This window comes from Dendropsophus ebraccatus, chromosome 8, assembly GCF_027789765.1.
Source record: "Dendropsophus ebraccatus isolate aDenEbr1 chromosome 8, aDenEbr1.pat, whole genome shotgun sequence".
In the NCBI taxonomy this organism is placed as follows: Eukaryota; Metazoa; Chordata; class Amphibia; order Anura; family Hylidae; genus Dendropsophus; species Dendropsophus ebraccatus.
In genome coordinates, this window is record NC_091461.1 from 108271849 (window position 1) to 108290701 (window position 18853).

The 18853-nt window shown below is 42.1% G+C and overlaps 1 protein-coding gene across 1 annotated transcript in view; it reads left to right on the plus strand.

Annotated features, from left to right (window-relative positions):
* The window catches only part of CACHD1 (cache domain containing 1), an 88246-nt gene that overhangs the window by 22556 nt on the left and 46837 nt on the right, over positions 1–18853 (plus strand). Inside the window, exon 2 of the mRNA XM_069981378.1 lies at positions 15274–15336. Coding sequence (XP_069837479.1) covers positions 15274–15336 — 63 coding nt within the window. The remainder of the gene's footprint in view (positions 1–15273; positions 15337–18853) is intronic.

Here is an 18853-nt window from a genome sequence, read left to right on the forward strand (position 1 = left end):
TATGCAGTCTAAAGACCCTATTACACAAAATGATTATTGGCTGATAATTGTCTTGTGTTATAGAAGACGATCAGCCAACATGAACAATGTTGGCTGATCGTTGCTGGTGTCTGTCTTTCAAAATGTTGAAAGACAAAGGACTAATATAGCAGCGATCTGCTGCCGTCGCCCCGTGGTATAGGAGTGGCGTCAGCAGACTGCTGCTATCTGCTATGGGCTGCCCGGGCGATCTAGCGATCACCCGGACAGCTCCCTGTGCCCCCACTTCTCCCAAACCTTGGGCCTGCTCACTCGCTACCGGCGCGTGCAAAAGCGTCACCCTGTGTAATAGGGGCTTAAATGGCGTCACTGGGTGCCTCGTTGACGTTGAAGTGAATGGGGCCCACTCCTGTCTGCCACTGTATATACCGACATCCCTTTTTGGCTGGATACTTGTGACGGATTGACAAAACGCAGTGTCAACCTAACCCTACATGACTTAGACTACATTTTTGAAGTGCGTTAGACATATTTGCACCTATCCTGATAACTGTGTGGATACCTTAGTGGAAATTTGGTGTGGCTTTGTGGAAAAAGGAAGCGTTGTTTCAAGGGGGGGTTCAGCAGAAAAGAAAAAAAAAAAATCAACTGGTACCTGAAATTTGTAATTTATTTCTATTAAAAAGTCTCAAGTCTTTTAGTACTTATCACTTGCTGTATGTTCTGCAGGAAGTGTTATTCTTTCTAGTCTGGAGCGCAGTAGAGGTTTTCTATGGGCATTTGCTACTGCTCTGAAAAGTTCCTGACATGGACAGAGGTGGCAGCAGAGAGCACTGTCAGACTACAAAGAATACACCACTTCCTGCAGGACATACAGCAGCTGTTAAAGGGGTTATCCAGCGCTACAAAAACATGGCCACTTTCCCCCCTACTGTTGTCTCCAGTTCAGGTGCAGTTTGCAATTAAGCTCCATTTACTTCAATGGAACTGAGTTTCAAAACCCCACCCAAACTGGAGACAACAGTAGGGGGAAAGTGGCCATGTTTTTGTAGCGCTGGATAACCCCTTTAAAGGGGTTATCCAGCGCTACACAAAAATGGCCACTTTCTTCCAAAGACAGCCTCTCTCTTGTCTCCAGCTTGAGTGGGATTTTGTAATGCTGCGTTTACACGGAACTATAATTCGCCCAATCGTACGAATAACAATTTCGAAAGAACGATGTGTTTTTTTTTTATAACGATCAGCGTTTAGACAGAACGATATAGGCTATGGAAAAATCATAAATTGCGATTGTTTTGCGATCGCTTAAGCCTATCTCACACACAGGCTAAATCGGTGAACGACTGTTCACACAAACTGATCTGCAAATTTTTTGCCAACCACAATTCGTGAACATGTTCAAAGATCAAAATGAACAATTTCTCAATCATCGCTTGATCCTTTGCAGTGTTTACATGGAACGATTATCGCTAAAATGTGATCCTTATCGTGCAAATTCGCACGATAATCGTTCCGTGTAAACTCAGCATTACTCATTTCCATTGAAGTGAATGGAGCTTAATTGCAAACCGCACCTGAGCTGGAGACAAGAATCACGTTGTCTCTGGAAGAAAGTAGCCATGTTTTTGTAGCACTGGATAACCCCTTTAAGTGCTGGAAGACAGGAGACTATTTTTTAATATAAGTAAATTACAAATTTCTAGTACTTTTCAGCACCAGTTGATTTGAAAGAAACTTTTTTTTTTGTGTCTACCCCTTCAAGTGTGACACAGCGCACCATAAAATGCTTCACAGTTTTAGACATCGAAGATCATGTGGTTCGATGATTTGTCACACAGTTTTCAATGTAAAAAAAAAAAAAAAATTGAAACATATTTACATGAGTGACTTTTTTAAATATGGAGGGGGAGAGGGGGTAAACTTACTGTTTATGGGAGGGAAGAATAAAACCGCCACTGAGTGCACTTACAGTAAATAAAAAAAGTGATCTATTTTTTTTTTCTATATCTTTTTACTTCTAGCTAACATCTAGTCGCAGGGAAAGTGCCACAACAAATGCTTTTACGGAAATTGTGAGACGCTAGCCTAATAATCTCCCCCACTCACTTGTTGCTCAGTCGCCATCTCACTTTAGTTTTCCATTCTCAAGAAAAATGTTTTTTTTTTTAATTTTAAAAACTTTTTGAAGCATTTATAAGAAATTTATTTTTAACGTGCAATCCTTTCGTGCGTCTCCTCCCCCCCCCCCCTCTACAGCCAGAAGCCCTCCTGAAAAGCGTGCAACCTCTTAAAGCGACAAGATAGCGGCCTATTTGTTTCTTGCCGTCAGTGAACAGAGATTGGGGGCTGAAGTGTTGCTATTTGGGCTCCAGCACTTGTAGAAGGGTCCTCACAATAGCTGGAAGGCTCTTGTTGTTGCTGCCGCCGCCGCTGCGGTGGGGGGATGGGACGGTAATCAGTCACAGACCGTCTCCCTGTCTTAAGGCCTCAGTCTAATTGAAACCGCTTGCAGCGAGAGGCTTTGTTGAGACTAAAAACTTGTAACGCGCCCCCCACCCCAGTGTCTCGAAGCCCTGATATCCCGGCATTACAGCTCCAGTCCTTACAATAGTCTGCACAGTTCCTGTGTGTGGCCTTCACAACTGCTTGCTAAGTGTTTGAATTTACATTTTTGTTGCAGAATTGTTTGAGAAGTGATTTTTTTTAAATAAATACAAATCTGCCTGTACTCTGTAAAAGCTTCTGATGTGAATAGTAAAAGCATCTGCAGAGTTAGGGCCCTATTACACGGAACAGAAATCGTCCGAATCGGCCCTATCCGGCCGATTATCGCTCCGTGTAATATCTGCTCCGTGTAATCAATCAGCTGATCGTTGATATAGGTTTGGACCTATAATTGCCGGGCACTGACCGCGCATGGCTATGTGTAATAGCGGTGCGTGGCCATTGACTGACGATTTGCAAAGTACATAAATAACCTATCCATGGTCCAGGGCTCCTTTTGCACTCTGCTCCTCCCCGGTTCCGCACGCTCCAGCTTCAGAGCGGTCTGTCTTAGCTCTAACAGATCGGCGCTTGTTTACAGTTATTATTGGGCCATGTAATACTACCCTTAAAGTAACCATAAGGGTGTCCTTTTGGCCACCACTGGACTGGTTTGCAATAGTTTAGTGTCCAGTGGTGGTCTGTTGTATACCCTCGACAGAGACAACAACATGTGAGCAAGGCGTGAGTTAAACGCCCACTGATGTGGGACGTGTATAGAATTGTATATTTCTTTTCATATATATTTTTTAAAGCATGGCAACACTGTATAGCAGGGATGGGGAACCTTTGGCCCTCCAGCTGTTGCAAAACTACAATTCCCATCATGCCTGGACAGCCAAAGCGAAGCTGTGTAGTATCAAAATAGAGAAGCTTATATAATTATAAAGTTTCTTTTTTTCTTATTTATTTTTTTCAGGCCCCATGCACACACTTCTGTAGTGATTTGGCAGTCTGTAATGAACGGATGGCCTACGTAGTGTCATCCATGGGCCGTCCGCAGTCACAGACCGTGATGCCGGTAGAAAACCCAGACTTTATTTTCCGTCCATATAATTTCGTCATGTCCATTTGCTTTACAGTTCAGGCTCTGGGCAAATGCACGGACTGGAATGCACAATGATAATTTGATTTGGCCCGTAGACTAGAATGGGGGCCATACTGTTCACAGTTTCAGACAGTATGTAGACCATATATTACAATTGTGTGCAAGTTCTTCTTTCTACTCTTTGGCCGTTCTGGATATCTGTGATATCGGCCTCCATTAAAGGGACAGTGGTTAAAGCCGTATAGCTGCTGATATAATCCTCCTCCTGCCCAGGTGGATGACTACAGTCCTAGCAGCTGCCATAATAATCTTTATTTGTATAGCACCAAAATATCCTGCTGCAATGGGGTCTAGAGGTTAAGAAGGGCCTGCTCAGGGGCAAGGGCATAGTACCGTCTTGTAGAGATAAAAAAAAAAAAAAGTTGGTGGCCTGTTATTAGGTGTGTCATCTGATATATGGCGGTATTATTCGATATGATGGTATTATTTACCTGATATATGGGGGTAGTATTTAATATGATGGTATTATTCGATATGACAGTATTATCGACTTAGTATATGGTGGTATTATTATTCGATATGTCTGTATTTATGATATCTAGAGGGATTATTTAAAAAATGTGCTATTATTTATATGATATATAGTGATATTATTTGATACCATGGTATTATATGATACATGGCAGTATTTTTATCTGATATATGGTGGTATTATTTGATATGTTAGTATTATTTACCTGATATATGGTGATATTATTCGATATGATGGTATTATTTACCTGATGTATGGTGGTATTCGATAGGACGGTATTTACCTGATATGTAGTGGTAGTATTCAGTATGATGGTTTTATTTGATATGACAGTGGTATCTACCTGGTATATGGTGGTATTATTATTCAATATGTCTGTGTTTATGATATATTGAGGGATTACTTAAAAAATGCACTATTATTTATATGATATATAGTAATATTATTTAATACCTTGGTATTATATGATATACGGTAGTATTTTTATCTGATATATAGTAGTATTACTCAATACAATGGTATTATCGCATATGTGGCAGCATTTTGTTACCTGATATAAGGTGGTTTTACTTACAATGACAATTGAATAGAATTATTTTTTATCAGAAATACGGCAGTATTGTTTGATAAATATGCTATTTGATGTTTTACATTATTATTTATCTCCTACATGGCGCTATTATTTTTACCATTCATTATTGCCACCCATGCTGCTGTCATTGAGTGGGTAGGGCACATATCCTCTTGCAGTGGAGCACTAGTTCTAGTTATGCCCCATTGCCCCAGCTTTGTGTGTGAAGTTACGTCATGTTACCGCCAACATTCATTGCGTATTTCATGCTAAACTGTAGTGCCCTGTCACTGTTCGCCTCTCATCCTGCAGTGCCACTCGTTGGGCTATGACTGCAGTGATTTACAAACCATTCCCCCATTCTAGACATGGAAAGCAGATTACATGCCTGCTTCACATTGGCAGAGAAAATCTCTTTAATGCTATAATTTTCTGAGAACCCTTTAAGGTTTTGCTGGGACTTTGGACTTGGAGCTCTTAGGACTATACTCATCTTTGTTTGCAGCTTATTGCTTCTTTGGTCTGGTTGGTCTGAAGCTCGTCTTGTTGAGCAGCTTAGGCTACATTCACATTCTGATATGTAAAAAATATTCACACAATCTATTATTATAGGCTTAGTCCCATCTCAGCTAACATAGTTATACCTGTAGGACTTGTCAAATTATTTTATCAAATACATTCATGTAAACTTGCCTCTGTTTCCCTCTGTCTTTCCCTGCCATTATTGACAGCTCGTTCTTTAGTTTACCGACCACCACTCTGCTCTAAAAACAGTGGTCTGGCTGGTGTGTATGTGTATATAGCTACAGACAGTATACATATTTATGTATATTATACAGTATATATACACTATATCCCTATACATCAATAAAATAAATATAAATATATATATATATATATATATATATATATATATATATATATATATACACACACCAGCTAGACCGCTGCTTTTTGAGCAGAGCAGTGGTCGGTAACCTAGAAAACATGTTTGCTAAACAAATGTATTGGCAAAAACATTTAGCTTTATCCGCCCTACACGATATATTAGTTGATATGGGAATGGCCATTTAGCTGACTGTACATGCATTGCTTGTCATTTAGAATACATGATTCCTCATATGGCGGTACACCCAGTGCTTACCGAATGTCACTGCAGAACACAGGGTCTGACTGTGCCGCCATTGACCAATTAAACGACTGTGGTGATATGGTTCCCTGCTGCACAGTATAGCTTTACTGCAGCTCCCCGGAAATGCCAGTCTCGTCTGCGGCGGTAGCTTTACAGTGGGGAAAAAAGTAGTTCTATTCCCGAGTATTGATCTACTGTGCAGGTCCCCGTCTGCTTCACACTGCAGAAAAAGTAGTTCTGTTGTGTGAGGCCAGAGGAGGGGTGGCAACTAGTCATCTGGGCAGGGAGCCCGGTTAATGGTCTTTCTGCCTGGCAGAGAGCCGCGAATAGTCACGGGCTGATCCCCGCCCAGATGACTAGTTGCTGCCCCGGCCTTGCACCAGTGGAATAAAACTACCCTTTCTCCACTGTGAAGCAGAGAAGCCAGTAGCTTCGGGAGCTGCACTGTAGATCTGTACAGAGCTGCAGGCAACCATATCAGCACAATAGTGCCGATTGGTTTCCTTTAAAGGTGAATAGTGCAAACTTGACTTTATTTGTAAATCTCTCACGTTCCGGTTCATTTTTTTGGTGGATTACAGACGTGCTGGTCTTAAATGATTACTTGCTAATTGACTGATACTTCCCCGAGTGTTGAATGATTGATATTCTAGACCTATGGATGAGATTTCTTCAGATAACATCTCCTCATTGCTTTTACCTCAAACGCTGGCGGTTTTTCTCACAGAATATTTGCACACTTTGGATTAGATTTTCTGCTGCATTGTATGATGTCACAAGGAGTCTTTAGAGTTCCGTATTAAGGCGACCACCTTTGTGATATGGCGTCCTGTGGAGCATTGCAGATTTCTTATAAATCCTCTATGTGCAAAATCTGAGGCATTAACTTCACTGAGTGATGTGCTATTACCTCTTGCTTCTCACCCTCTTCTGCAGGTTCAGACTACACAGGGTTGGTTTGTAGTCTGTTACCATGGAGACAAATACTGAAGACATAACTGAAGTATAGGCAGAGCAGCAAGAAAGTGAGAATTGAAGTAAAGTGGTAACAGATTTATGACAATCTGTGGACAGATAGGTGACAATGCCAGGCTCCAGCCTGTTAGAAAAGTAGTTTCCATCATGTCTGTCCAGGCACGATGGGAATTGTAGTTTTGCAATAGCTGAAGGGGACGAAGGTTCTCCATGACTGACCTATACCATAGGTGATAAATGGAGCGATAGGTCACATGGTCAACCATTGCTCTGTTCAGACTTAAAGGCTTTAGATTTTGCCTAAGGCCTTGTTTACACATTCCATAAATTTAGCGCAGTCTGCAAAACATTTCCTAGTACGGGCCATAATTGCGGCACGGATTCACCCATAGAAGTCTGTGGGAGCGTTCATGTTTTTGCGGAACCATAATTTTTGCAGAAGAAACGTCACTCAAGACGTAACACACTCAAGAATTTTTGGCAGAATGCCTGGAAGGGGGAGGATGAAAGAAGTAACATGCTCTTACCTCCCCCGCTCCAGCACTGATGCCAATATCCTGCAACTTCGGTACCCTGGTTCCGGACTCTTCTGGGTCTAAGTGGGGACCTGGGACGTGACATGACAGGCCCTCTTAGCCAGCCAGCGGCTGTAGCAGGGTCCCACCTCGGCCACTGACTGGCTAAGTGGACTTAACACGTCACGTCCCAGGTCCCCACTCAAGGCCCCATTCCACAAAACGATTATCGTTCATAAACTCGCTCCAACGACCGCTCGCTCCTTAACAATAATCGCTTTGTGGAATTAGTGTAATCGAGCGAATGTCAAAGGCGAAATCGTTATATTGTCGTTCAAAATTGTTTTTCAGCATGTCGGAAAAAAATTGTTGGTTTTTGAAAGATAATTCGCTAATCGATTTGTAAAATTAGAAATCTTTCAGTCGTTCTTAAAAAGGTTTAAAAAAAGTAGGTGTGTCGTATGGTCATGATCACCCCGGCGAACATTTTAAACGACCATATAACAACCGCAAAATAATTGTTACACTACATATATCGTTCATGTTTCCACGTGTGTTATCGTTTGCTAAAAATAATTGTTTAGTGATCGTTAACGAGCGGTCATTGGAGCGAGCTTATGAGCGATAATCGTTTGGTGGAATAGGGCCTTCAGACTCCGAAGCCTCAGGGAGCCGGTGACTGGAGCTGCGAGATACCGGCACTAGTGCTGGAGCCGCGGAGGTGAGAGCATGTTACCTCTTTCATCCTCCCCTTCCCCAGCATTCTGCCAAAAATTACCCCAGCCTGGAGTTCTCCTTTAAAGGGGTTATCCAGCGCTACAAAAACATGGCCACTTTCTCCCTACTGTTGTCTCCAGACTGGGTGGTGGGGTTTTGAAACTCAGTTCCATTGAAGTAAATGAAGCTTAATTGCAAACCGCACCTGAACTGGAGACAACAGTTGGGGGAAAAATGGCCATGTTTTTGTAGCGCTGGATAACCCCTTTAAGTGTGCACATATGCAGATATGAACACAGCTACATGTTCAGTGATTTTGAAGGTCTGTGGATGAAGCCCACTATCTACCTCTGTGATCCGTGCGTCCGTTTTGTATCCGTGTCTGTGTTTTTCACGGATCTGTTTAAAGCTTTTTAAATTACATCTGTGTTTTTCACGGATTGCACGGATGTCAGGCCCGTGCAATCTGTGGAAAGCACAGGTCTCAACTTCTATGGGGGAATCCATGCTGTCATGCCATTTGAGTTATGAAATGTCCAATTTTTTCTCGTCAATAGCTCAGTAGAAAGCAGTGGGCTGTAATATTGTCCGTGATCGTGGACAACTTTACGGAACATGTGAATAAGCCCTAACCCAGCACTTTTGACAGCTGAGGGTTAGTTAATCTGTTTACAGTCGAGCTGCGTCAGATAAATACACTTTAGCAGACCCTCAGCTGCGTTAGGTCTTTACTGAATAACGATGTTCTAGTTCACTGAAAGCAAGCAGTGTTCTTGAAATTGATAAGGATTTAATCGGAGACTGAAAAAAAAAAGAATGAAACCTCAGAATGTTTCTCCATGTAAATAGTAAGGCAGCTGTATTATCCTGGGCGGAGGCGACCATGCCGCCATGCTTCTGCTTTCACGTTACGCTGATCTGTGTGTGAAGTCATGTTAATGGAATAATAGCGATATCAATCGTTTCCTAATGATCTCCTCTGATCCCCGCTGCACGGAGGGGGGAGGGGCAACTCTCACGCTGTTTTAATTAAAAATCTAAGACGCGCACAGCGTGACGCCAGGAAACGCCGCTCGTCTCTTCTTGCCTGAGCAAGCTGACATTGACATAGGAAAACCCAGCGATGCCATGGTGCATCAACAACATTTTACTGTATGTCACAGTGTACAATCTGGCATCCATCTATTCAGAGTTTATAAAGTTCCTTACTATATATAAGGGCTTTCAGGGTGATCAGAACTTGCTGTATACTAAACCTAATGAATATTACTGGCTAATTGTTGACCGACATCTGCAGACAATTCACAAGGTTAATGGAAAACAACATTGTTCTGTGTCCTTCGGATTATTATACTTTATATAGGCAGTATTAAGACTTGTAAGTACTGAGGAATTTTGCCCCGGGGGCAAGAATATTTTTTAATTATATTTTCATATTACTTATTGGGGTTTTACAGAGGTCACACGTCCTGGAAGTAAGAATAGGCTAATATGTCTTGTGTGAATTAGTCCTTTGTAGGAACGGAAACCAGATCTGCTATAAATGGGGGTGGTGAACATTTAAGTTGCACAGAATATTGCTGCACATGTATGACATTATACGACTAGGCCCACTCTGATGAAGGAAAACCACCTATATTCAGGCCTGATGAACAGAAAAAAAAACTTATTAGCAGATATCTATTGTATGTAATATGCTGTCCCCTGAGTACAAGAATATAACTACTATAATACTGCCCCTATATACAAGATTATAACTACTATAATACTGCTCCTATGTACAAGAATATAACTACTATAATACTGCTCCTATATACAAGAATATAACTACTATAATACTGCTCCTATATACAAGAATATAACTACTATAATACTGCTCCTATATACAAGAATATAACTACTATAATACTGCTCCTATATACAAGAATATAACTACTATAATACTGCCCCCTATATACCAGAATATAACTACTATAATACTGCCCCTATATACAAGGATATAACGACTATAATACTGCTCCTATATACAAGAATATAACTACTATAATACTGCCCCCTATATACCAGAATATAACTACTATAATACTGCCCCTATATACAAGAATATTTTCTTTGCACTGATACAATGTAACAGATCCACTGTTTTGTTTTTTTTTTTGTTTTATAATACTTTGTTGTTGTTGTTCTTCCATGCATCCTGCGTCATAAATATTCAGTTTCCACGCCCTCTTGGATGTTTATTAGATGTTTAAGCTTGGAGCCATTGGCAGGGCCTGGTTTTACCAGCTTTTAGATGCGGGCAGCGTTGCCGGTAGTGAAGGCTCCAGTGTTGTGGGCCGGGGCCCCGGGCTCTGCAGCCATCTGTTTTATTTTAGAGCCGCTTTAGATTTTGCAGGAGGCTGCTGCTGGCGGTATCAGGGGCTGTGCTGTAGTCACATTACACCGCCAGATCCTCAGCCTTCAACATGTGGTACCTATTTTTCTGGCCTTTCGCCTCTGTCCTAACCTCCTCTTGTAACCTTCAGCTACACTGATTGCTTTCTGGCAATTTTTCAGTTTGCTGATTGCCGGGAACCTTGGTCGGGGTCCCCCCGACTTTAACTATTTCCTGACTTGGAGAAAGAACACAAGTCCTTTTTTATACTTTTTATGGGATCTTTTCGCGAGATGCTATCTGTGTGTTGAGAATGACATGGCCAATATCTTCCCAGCTTTCCTAGATCAATGATTAATAATTCCGCCTAGTAATGCACATGCCATACCCCATATAACACTGCTTAAAGGAAATGTATTGCCTAATTTTTTTTTTTTTAACTTTCCTTTCCAGTTGGATCCAAATACTGAAACATGTTCTTCTTTTCTAATGTTTCTACTTTCTGATTTTTTTTTAATTTTTTTTTTTAGAGTGTTGTTATGCTGGCTGCCATCTTTCTGAAGCTGCATTTGTGATATGCTTTACAGCAAGCCTAATAGACCTAGACACAATGAACTCCTCCAGTCCCCCCTCCCCCTTATCACTGACAAAACAGGAATTCTACGATTCTTTTTAGACCTTGTGGACAAAATGAAGACTGCAAGATTTCAGAACTTTTCAATAGTATAGTAAAAAAGAAAAAAAATCACACAAAAAAATGTTAACATTAAGCTTTTATATTAAATATAGGTAATTCCCGATGACCTATTCCCTTTAACCTGGTTACATTGTTATGTTAGTATATAGAGTGACAACCTCTGGACATATTGGTTGTCAGTCAATTTTTCTAGGCGATCAGAGAATATTCCAGATTTCATTTCAGTTCACTTTCAGTTTGGACTAAATAAATTTGGTCCATATAGAAAGCGCCTGGTTCAGCCTAAAAAGTTTTGTGTGCCTCCTAGGTTTGCGTCTAAGCTCTTTAAGACCAAGACAGCGTAAGCGTAACCCTAATACTAAGTTAGGGTAAAGAGCTTGTATAAAGACTGGCCCCCTACTAAATTTTTCCCGGCAAGGCCCCACCCTTGTACAGTGCATAGAATTCCTTGAAGGGCTCATGGATTTTATGATACATAGGGGGTCCTTGTGGTTCGGCACCCCCCGAGCTGCAGTTGATGGCTTCTTCCAGCCAACTTTGAAATGCTGCCCCCCCCCTTTAACTACAAGTCCCAGCTTTCCTAGCATCACAGAGGCGACTTAGGAGTCTAGGCCTTGGTGGAGTCGGCGTCATTGACCACAAAGCGCTTACTCTTATATCCTCCGGGTCCTTCCTGCCCTGATGAATGTCCCAGTGTGACCATGATTGGAGTTATAATCACCGGCTCCGTGACCTTCATGTGATGAGAATCGCTCTATTCACTGACATTCTCCGCTCTTGATTACAAGACCAAATCCTCGGGTTGGGCCACAAAATGACGGCGCTCAACGCCCCCCCAGCAATGTCTCGCTGGTTGCAAAGGATGAAAATCTGTTCAGTGCACAATCCACAGGGAAAAACTGGACCGTGTGAACAGGATCTCACCCTATCATCATATGCACTCTTCTGCAACACAAGGCAATGATGATGGAGCAGTAGGACTAGTATGTACATGTATCATGTAAACCCCATGTTACACTGCAACGGATGGCCGGCGACTTTGCCTGTCGCATTCTGCTTTGGGATATGCGCTGATTTTTTGAATGTCAATACAGATCTGAATAAATATTTCAGTGTGTATGGCTATGTATGTATTTTTTGCATAGGATTTAGTGTTTCCTTGTTGTCTGGTATCTGGACGGGGAATACGCTCTTGCCTTCCTCCTCTACACGTCTCGGTAAATAAGAAAGGGGGGGGGGGTGCAGTAAGTTATATTTCTGGCATTTTGCTAGCAATTATTTCATAGCCTGAGGGAAGAATGGGAAGACGTTATCTGTGCACCGCCGGGTGACTAGACCTTCTCACAAAATGGTACAGTCCTAATTTAATGTGGATTTACGGGTTTTTGGTCGTCTGTGAAAATGGCAGATTTGCTAATAGTTTTTTTTTTTTCTCCTCCGTTTACCTCGGCTGCACAAATTTTAATGAAAACCAGAACACCTCTTTGCCCGAAAGGGAAAGTTCAAAGTGCGAGCTGGCGAAGCACGATGTCAGGGTCGCGCTGGTTAAATAATGCTTTCGGGTTTAACTCAGCAAGTTAATTGTTGGGATTGAAGGCTTTTTATACTTAGGCCGAATGGTGATGGGAAATATCGATAAAGAAAAGTTTTGGGGAAATAATTGGGGATCAGGTGGAGGAAACTTTGGCGGAAACCTTGTAAACTGCATATAAGATGGGCTTCATCAACACGGACAGGAAAATGGCCCTGTTGCCCATAGCAACTAGTCAGCTCAGCTTTGTTTAAAGGGCTTCTATACTTTAGACAGTCTCTTCTTGTTAGGATCCCTGGAGAGGAATCTGATGAATGTGTCCCCCTGCTGGGACCTATCTCCGATGACTACGCCTGATGGTAAACTGTCAGATGGGGCACAAGTGGAAGATATGGATGACAAATGTATAAAGTGTATGAGGACCTTTATCCTTCTCCCCTTAAGGCCCTATTACTCAACGATTATCGGCCATATTTCAACATGTTGAGAGACAAATGACTAAAGGCCCTATTCCACGGAACGGTTATCGGCCGTTACGTCCGATAATCGTCCTGTGCAATAGAAGGCAACAGTCGTTTGTCTTTCAAACATGTTGAAAAGCAAACGTCTGTGATAGCAGCGATCTGCCATCGCCCCGTGGAATAGGAGCCGTGGCAGCAGACCGCCACTATCCTCTATGGGCTGCCCGGACAATCTATCGATTAGCCGCGGCCGCCTCGGCTCTTACTCGCTCACTTCTAAAGCGTGTAATAGCTGCAGCAGCAAGTGGGAAACGAGGAGCAAGCGAGCGCTGACCTGACAGGTTGGTGCTCGTTTGCTCCTTTGCATTGCCCCGTGTAATGGTGACTTTAGGGAACACATGAACATTTGGCTGTGCCGGGACGACAGGAGATGTCTGTTGACCGAATTTATTGTAAATGTATGGTCGTCGTAAAATCTAAGATCCAGTTGGTGCGGCCATTTTTTTTCTTTTTGGATAGCTTTCATTAGTTTCATTGGTAAGTGATATTGCTATTGTGGTCCGATTGATAAGGGTCATGGTATCTACAGAGTACCACCTGAACAGACCATAGATGTAAGACAGCCATCTTTCCCATAAACATACCGGTAGAGACAAAGGGCTTTCAGGCTCTTTTCATCTTGGAGAGGGAAACATAGGTTCAAAGGGGTAAAAATTAAATTCTAGGTATATGTCCGATAAGAAATCTCAAGCTTATGGCTATCGTGAAACTACAATTGGCTTTCTGGGCATGTTGGGAGTTGTAGTTTCGCAACAGCTGGGCAGTGTCAGATTGGAAATAATTGCGTTCATGGTCACTAAAAATCTACTGGCAGTACGAGCAACCTGAGGGACAATGGTGTGCGCCAATACTTAGTCTACAGTTAATTTTTGGTACTGCCATGTATATTCATAAGAGGGGATAGCATCAGACCTGGATGGGCATCCACTTAAATTATTACAGTGGCCAGAGGGGGCGCTCTCCTACTGTCTTCCATTGATCTATCCCAGCCTCCTGTAGTTTTAGGTAAATGACACATGCTGGCAGGAAGCATCTATCCATCTTCCTTGAGCTGTGCGGAGAAGAAAACCTTTACAAAGCCCAGAATCTTTTTTTAGAAAAAACAAAGGGCGACAGCGCTCCATGGCGAGGATCAAAAGGGCAAGGTGAAAAAGGGATAGGGGTGCACGGCAACCCTCACCTGATGTGGTTGTGCAAAGGGAGGCACAACACTCTGCAGCGTATATATCAAGGACCGCAGCCACTCCCGATATCCAACAGGAAACAATGATGCAAACAACCTCCAACTCCAGACTACACGGATTATGGGGCGCAGGTCCAACTTGAGATCAGAGGCACAGTGAGTAATAAAAATATATTTTATTGTGGAGACTCAACGCGTTTCGGAACCGCACCGGTTCCTTTCTCAAGAGTCAGGATGACTCTTGAGAAAGGAACCGGTGCGGTTCCGAAACGCGTTGAGTCTCCACAATAAAATATATTTTTATTACTCACTGTGCCTCTGATCTCAAGTTGGACCTGCGCCCCATAATCCGTGTAGTCTGGAGTTGGAGGTTGTTTGCATCAGAATCTTTTTTTGGCTCTTTACATTCCCTGCAAGCAGTTAAACGGAAGAGATTTATTGCCGCCTTTAGATCGGAGAGTTCACATTTCTTAAATTCTCCATTTCCAAGCCAGCCGCAGTGAAACGGAGAAAGGGCCTGCTATGGAAAGTGGGGAAATTGAATCCATTGGATTTGCAAGGGTGGGAGGGGGTCTTCACACATTGTAAAGACTTTGATTTGTGATAGAGGGACGTGGTGTCATCACAGTACCCAGTGAAATGTAATAGAATAAGAATCAGATGATGACTTCCTTGTTCAGAATTGTCTGGAACAACCATTGTCCCAATTTTTAGCTATTTGTGATGGAAAATGATGTACTGTACATTGCAGCTCAACTTTCTTATATGTAGCCCGCCGCGAGGATTGGTTTGTGAATTACCCACCCAAAATCATTACAGAATCTTGAATTCTACTGTTGCAAAGCACATTAAGAGTTGTAGTAGATCTGGGGACAAGATACGCTCTATGATGATGTATTTCCCGCTACTTGTTTTTATCTAAATTTCTCATAGACTTTCTTTTTGTATCCACAGAGAATATTCAGTTCATTTGTGTATACAGAGAAGATTTCAAATGGTGAAAGTGAAGTCCAACAAGTAAGTCCACAGTTTGTTTTTGTTACCTATATTATTTCACATATTCTTGCTACTTGTACAAGAATATAAGTATGATAATACTTCCCCCTATGTACAAGAATATAACTACTATAATACTGCTTCTATATGCAAGAATATAACTACTATAATACTGCTCCTATATACAAGAATATAACTACTATAATACTGCTCCTATGTACCAGAATAACTACTATAATACTGCCTCCTAAATACAAGAATATAACTACTATAATACTGCTCCTATATACAAGAATATAACTACTATAATACTGCTCCTATATACAAGAATATAACTATTATCACACTCAAGGTCAGAGGGATAAGTGCGCCGGCACTGCTGCAGCCTGCCAGTACATAGGCTGTGTGGTGTGTAATGGAGGTCACTGGACACACGTATGAGACAGTATAGAAAGATGTGGAGGTGCTCAGTTGCTTAGTAAAAGTCCATAATAAATTTTTAATGGTGAGTGGCACTCACCATTCTGGAGAATCTTCTCTTAATTTCATGCAAAAATAGGAGAACTGGAGAAGGATAAAAGGATCAGCTGATCATACTACCTGGTTGGTGCTGCCACACAGATTTTGGTGGTGCCATCCGTTTTTTAAACAGTCGCCCGATTCTCGAGTTCTGGTCCGGTTTCTATATATGCTAATGAACTAGTTTGGCGCAGGGTCTGATATCGCCTCTCCTGGATGACACGCTGGGGCTGGACTTGATTTAGAAGGCAGGACAGACATAATTCAGAAGGCGCCCGCCACCCTGGGAAGGCTGGGTTCACACTACGTTTTTGCAATCCATTTTTCATCCGTTAAAAAAAAAAAAGGGATCGAAACGGATCTTTTTTTTTTAACGGACACAAAAGTAGGGTCAGCTACGTTTTTGTGTACGTTAATAAAAAAACGAATCCGTTTTGATCCGATTTTTTTTTATTTTTTATTTTTATGGAATTTAATGGAAAAACGGATCAAAACAGATGCAAACAAATGCATCCGAAACTGATTGCAAAAACGTAGTGTGAACCCAGCCGAAGGAGATATTGGTGGGCTCAGCGCCTTCAGTGCACCATAGTACTTCATTTGCATATATAGAAACCAGACCTCGGAAACTGGGCAGCAGTTTAAAAATCAGACGGCACCATCAGAATCTGCGTGGCGGTGATGATCAGGCTGTATGAAAATAATTATTTACTGCTCGTAGTGATACATTTGCTTTAAGCTTCTTGTATATTTGTGTGTAATTCTTTGGTTTATTAGTTGTATTTTTATTGTTCTCTGTGAAATGCCTTTTATTATACTTCTGACCCACGTAGCCGCACCAGAGCAGTTGGCGAGCGTATAAATGAACATTCATATACAATCCAGTGTTGGCATTTGTCCAGACTGTTAAAGATCCTGTTACTGAAAAGTTTGATGACCTCTGACCTGAAGAATTTGAGCCCAATGAGCTGTGGCCGCTCAGGAAGGGTTAATGCACTTGTCCTAAAAACACTGTTTCCCTGAGCAAGGCCCCGTAATGTAAGACTGTGTAAACTGAGCCCGATGACATCACCTAGCGTGGCAGGACCATCTTTCAGTGCGGTGAAAGGCCAGAGCGGAGATTTTACTGGCCAGATGGAGAATAAACATGGAAGGGCGAGGTTTGTCATTCAGCACGGTTTAATGGCCGCCGCTACAGATTGACTGCATAGCAGTGTGTAAAGAGGTTAGGCCTCAGTAAGTTTTACTAACTTGCTGCATTAAGTTGTAATGACACAACAGTGAGTGCGCTCTTAAAGACACCTAATCTGCAGCAGAGCGAATGACCACTTCTTACTTCAGGGGGTCTCGTAGATCGACGCATAGATTGAATTACCAAGATCTAAGTGGTCACTTAAAGGGAGTTTCTAGTTTTATGGCAGTAGCAACAATTTTATTTCTTCTGGAGGCAAGCTAATTAGCGTAATTTCCCATGAAGCATTGCCTTTAACACTCACTCTCTCTCATAAAAAGCAGTACGTCGACAAAACTCCAGCTTTAATATATTTTTCTACTATGTTACTGTTATCATGATAGATGGTTGCTGTCAGTGAATGGTGTTGGTAAGGTGTCCTAAAGTCACTCATAGGGGGAGATTTGTCAAACATGGTGTAAAGTGAAACTGTCTCCGTTGCCCCTAGCAACCAATCAGATTCCACCTTACATTTTCCAAAGAGTCTGTGAGGAATGAAAAGTGGAATCTGATTGGTTGCTAGGGGCAACTGAGCCAGTTTTACTTTACACCAGCTTGATAAATCTCCCCCATAGGCCCTGTTCCCACTGAGCAAAACTAGCGAAATTCCGCTAGTTTTGCTCAGTGGGAACGGGGCCAAAGTCTTTGTCACTAGTGCTTACTACCTTTCACCCTTATCTCAAGAACGCTGCTACTTTCTCGGAAAAAAAGCGGCACCCCTGCCCTCAGGATATGTGTGGTATTACAATTAAGCTCCATTCACTTTAATGGAACTGCAAAACCACACCAAAACTAGAGACATTGCTGTTTTTGACAGAAAGCTGCTATGCTTTTCTAAGCCTGTATAACTCCTTTTAAAGGGGTTATTTCAAAATTAGATGTTATGTAGATGGTGGGGGTTCCTATGATCACAAGAACTGAGGTCATATGATGGAATAGGTCAGTCAGTGCCATTGTTCCATTTACTCTCTATAGTTGTTCAAAATTCAGCTATGGTTGAAAGTCCTATAGACAGTGAATGGAGTGGTGGCTGAGCATGCCCACTACTGCTCCTTTCCATAGAGGGACATTTTCCCTAGTGGAAGAAGGATTAAACATGCCCTATTCCTTTATTTTTAAGTCCCCATCAGTAAATCTAGAAGCAGCTTACTTACCCTATCCCGGGAACATGTGTATGCTTAGCCCGGATGAGCATCCATGTGCATGCAGTAATAACGCCCAGCTGTATAAATGTTTCACCGAGTTGTTTAGTGTATGACCAGCCTTATTATAATGGTTTTTCACCCTTGAATGCATCATGTATTTTATGAAATAAGGAGGAACATTGGGCGCTGTGCGCAAAGACAGCGGTCCCCAAGCCCGCTTCTCTCTCGCCTGTTTCTCCCCTTAACAAATGTGTTTTGTAAACGCTCTAATTTATCACGTGCCAAAATTGACTCCCGTATTCTTGCCATTTAATTTAAATTAGTTTCCGTTTCGCTATAGGATTAAGGTCGGAGTGTTGATATCTTTAGGGCTTTACACCAGCCAGCCGGAGGTTATTTATGGGAGTCTCTTAACCTGTTTGTTCCTCATCAACGGTTACTATTAAGTATTCACCACAGAGACCGGTTTCCCGGCAGTTCGGTGCAGAATGTGGAAATCATTGCCATAATGTCTGTGCCCATCGTCTGGTCTGTCCGTGGCAGCCGCCCCTAGGTTGCTATGGGCAGGAACACCACTGTTTCTTCACAAGAGGTCCACGTGTTTAAGGGCAACTCCCCCTTCACATCCAATATCAGGGGGTTC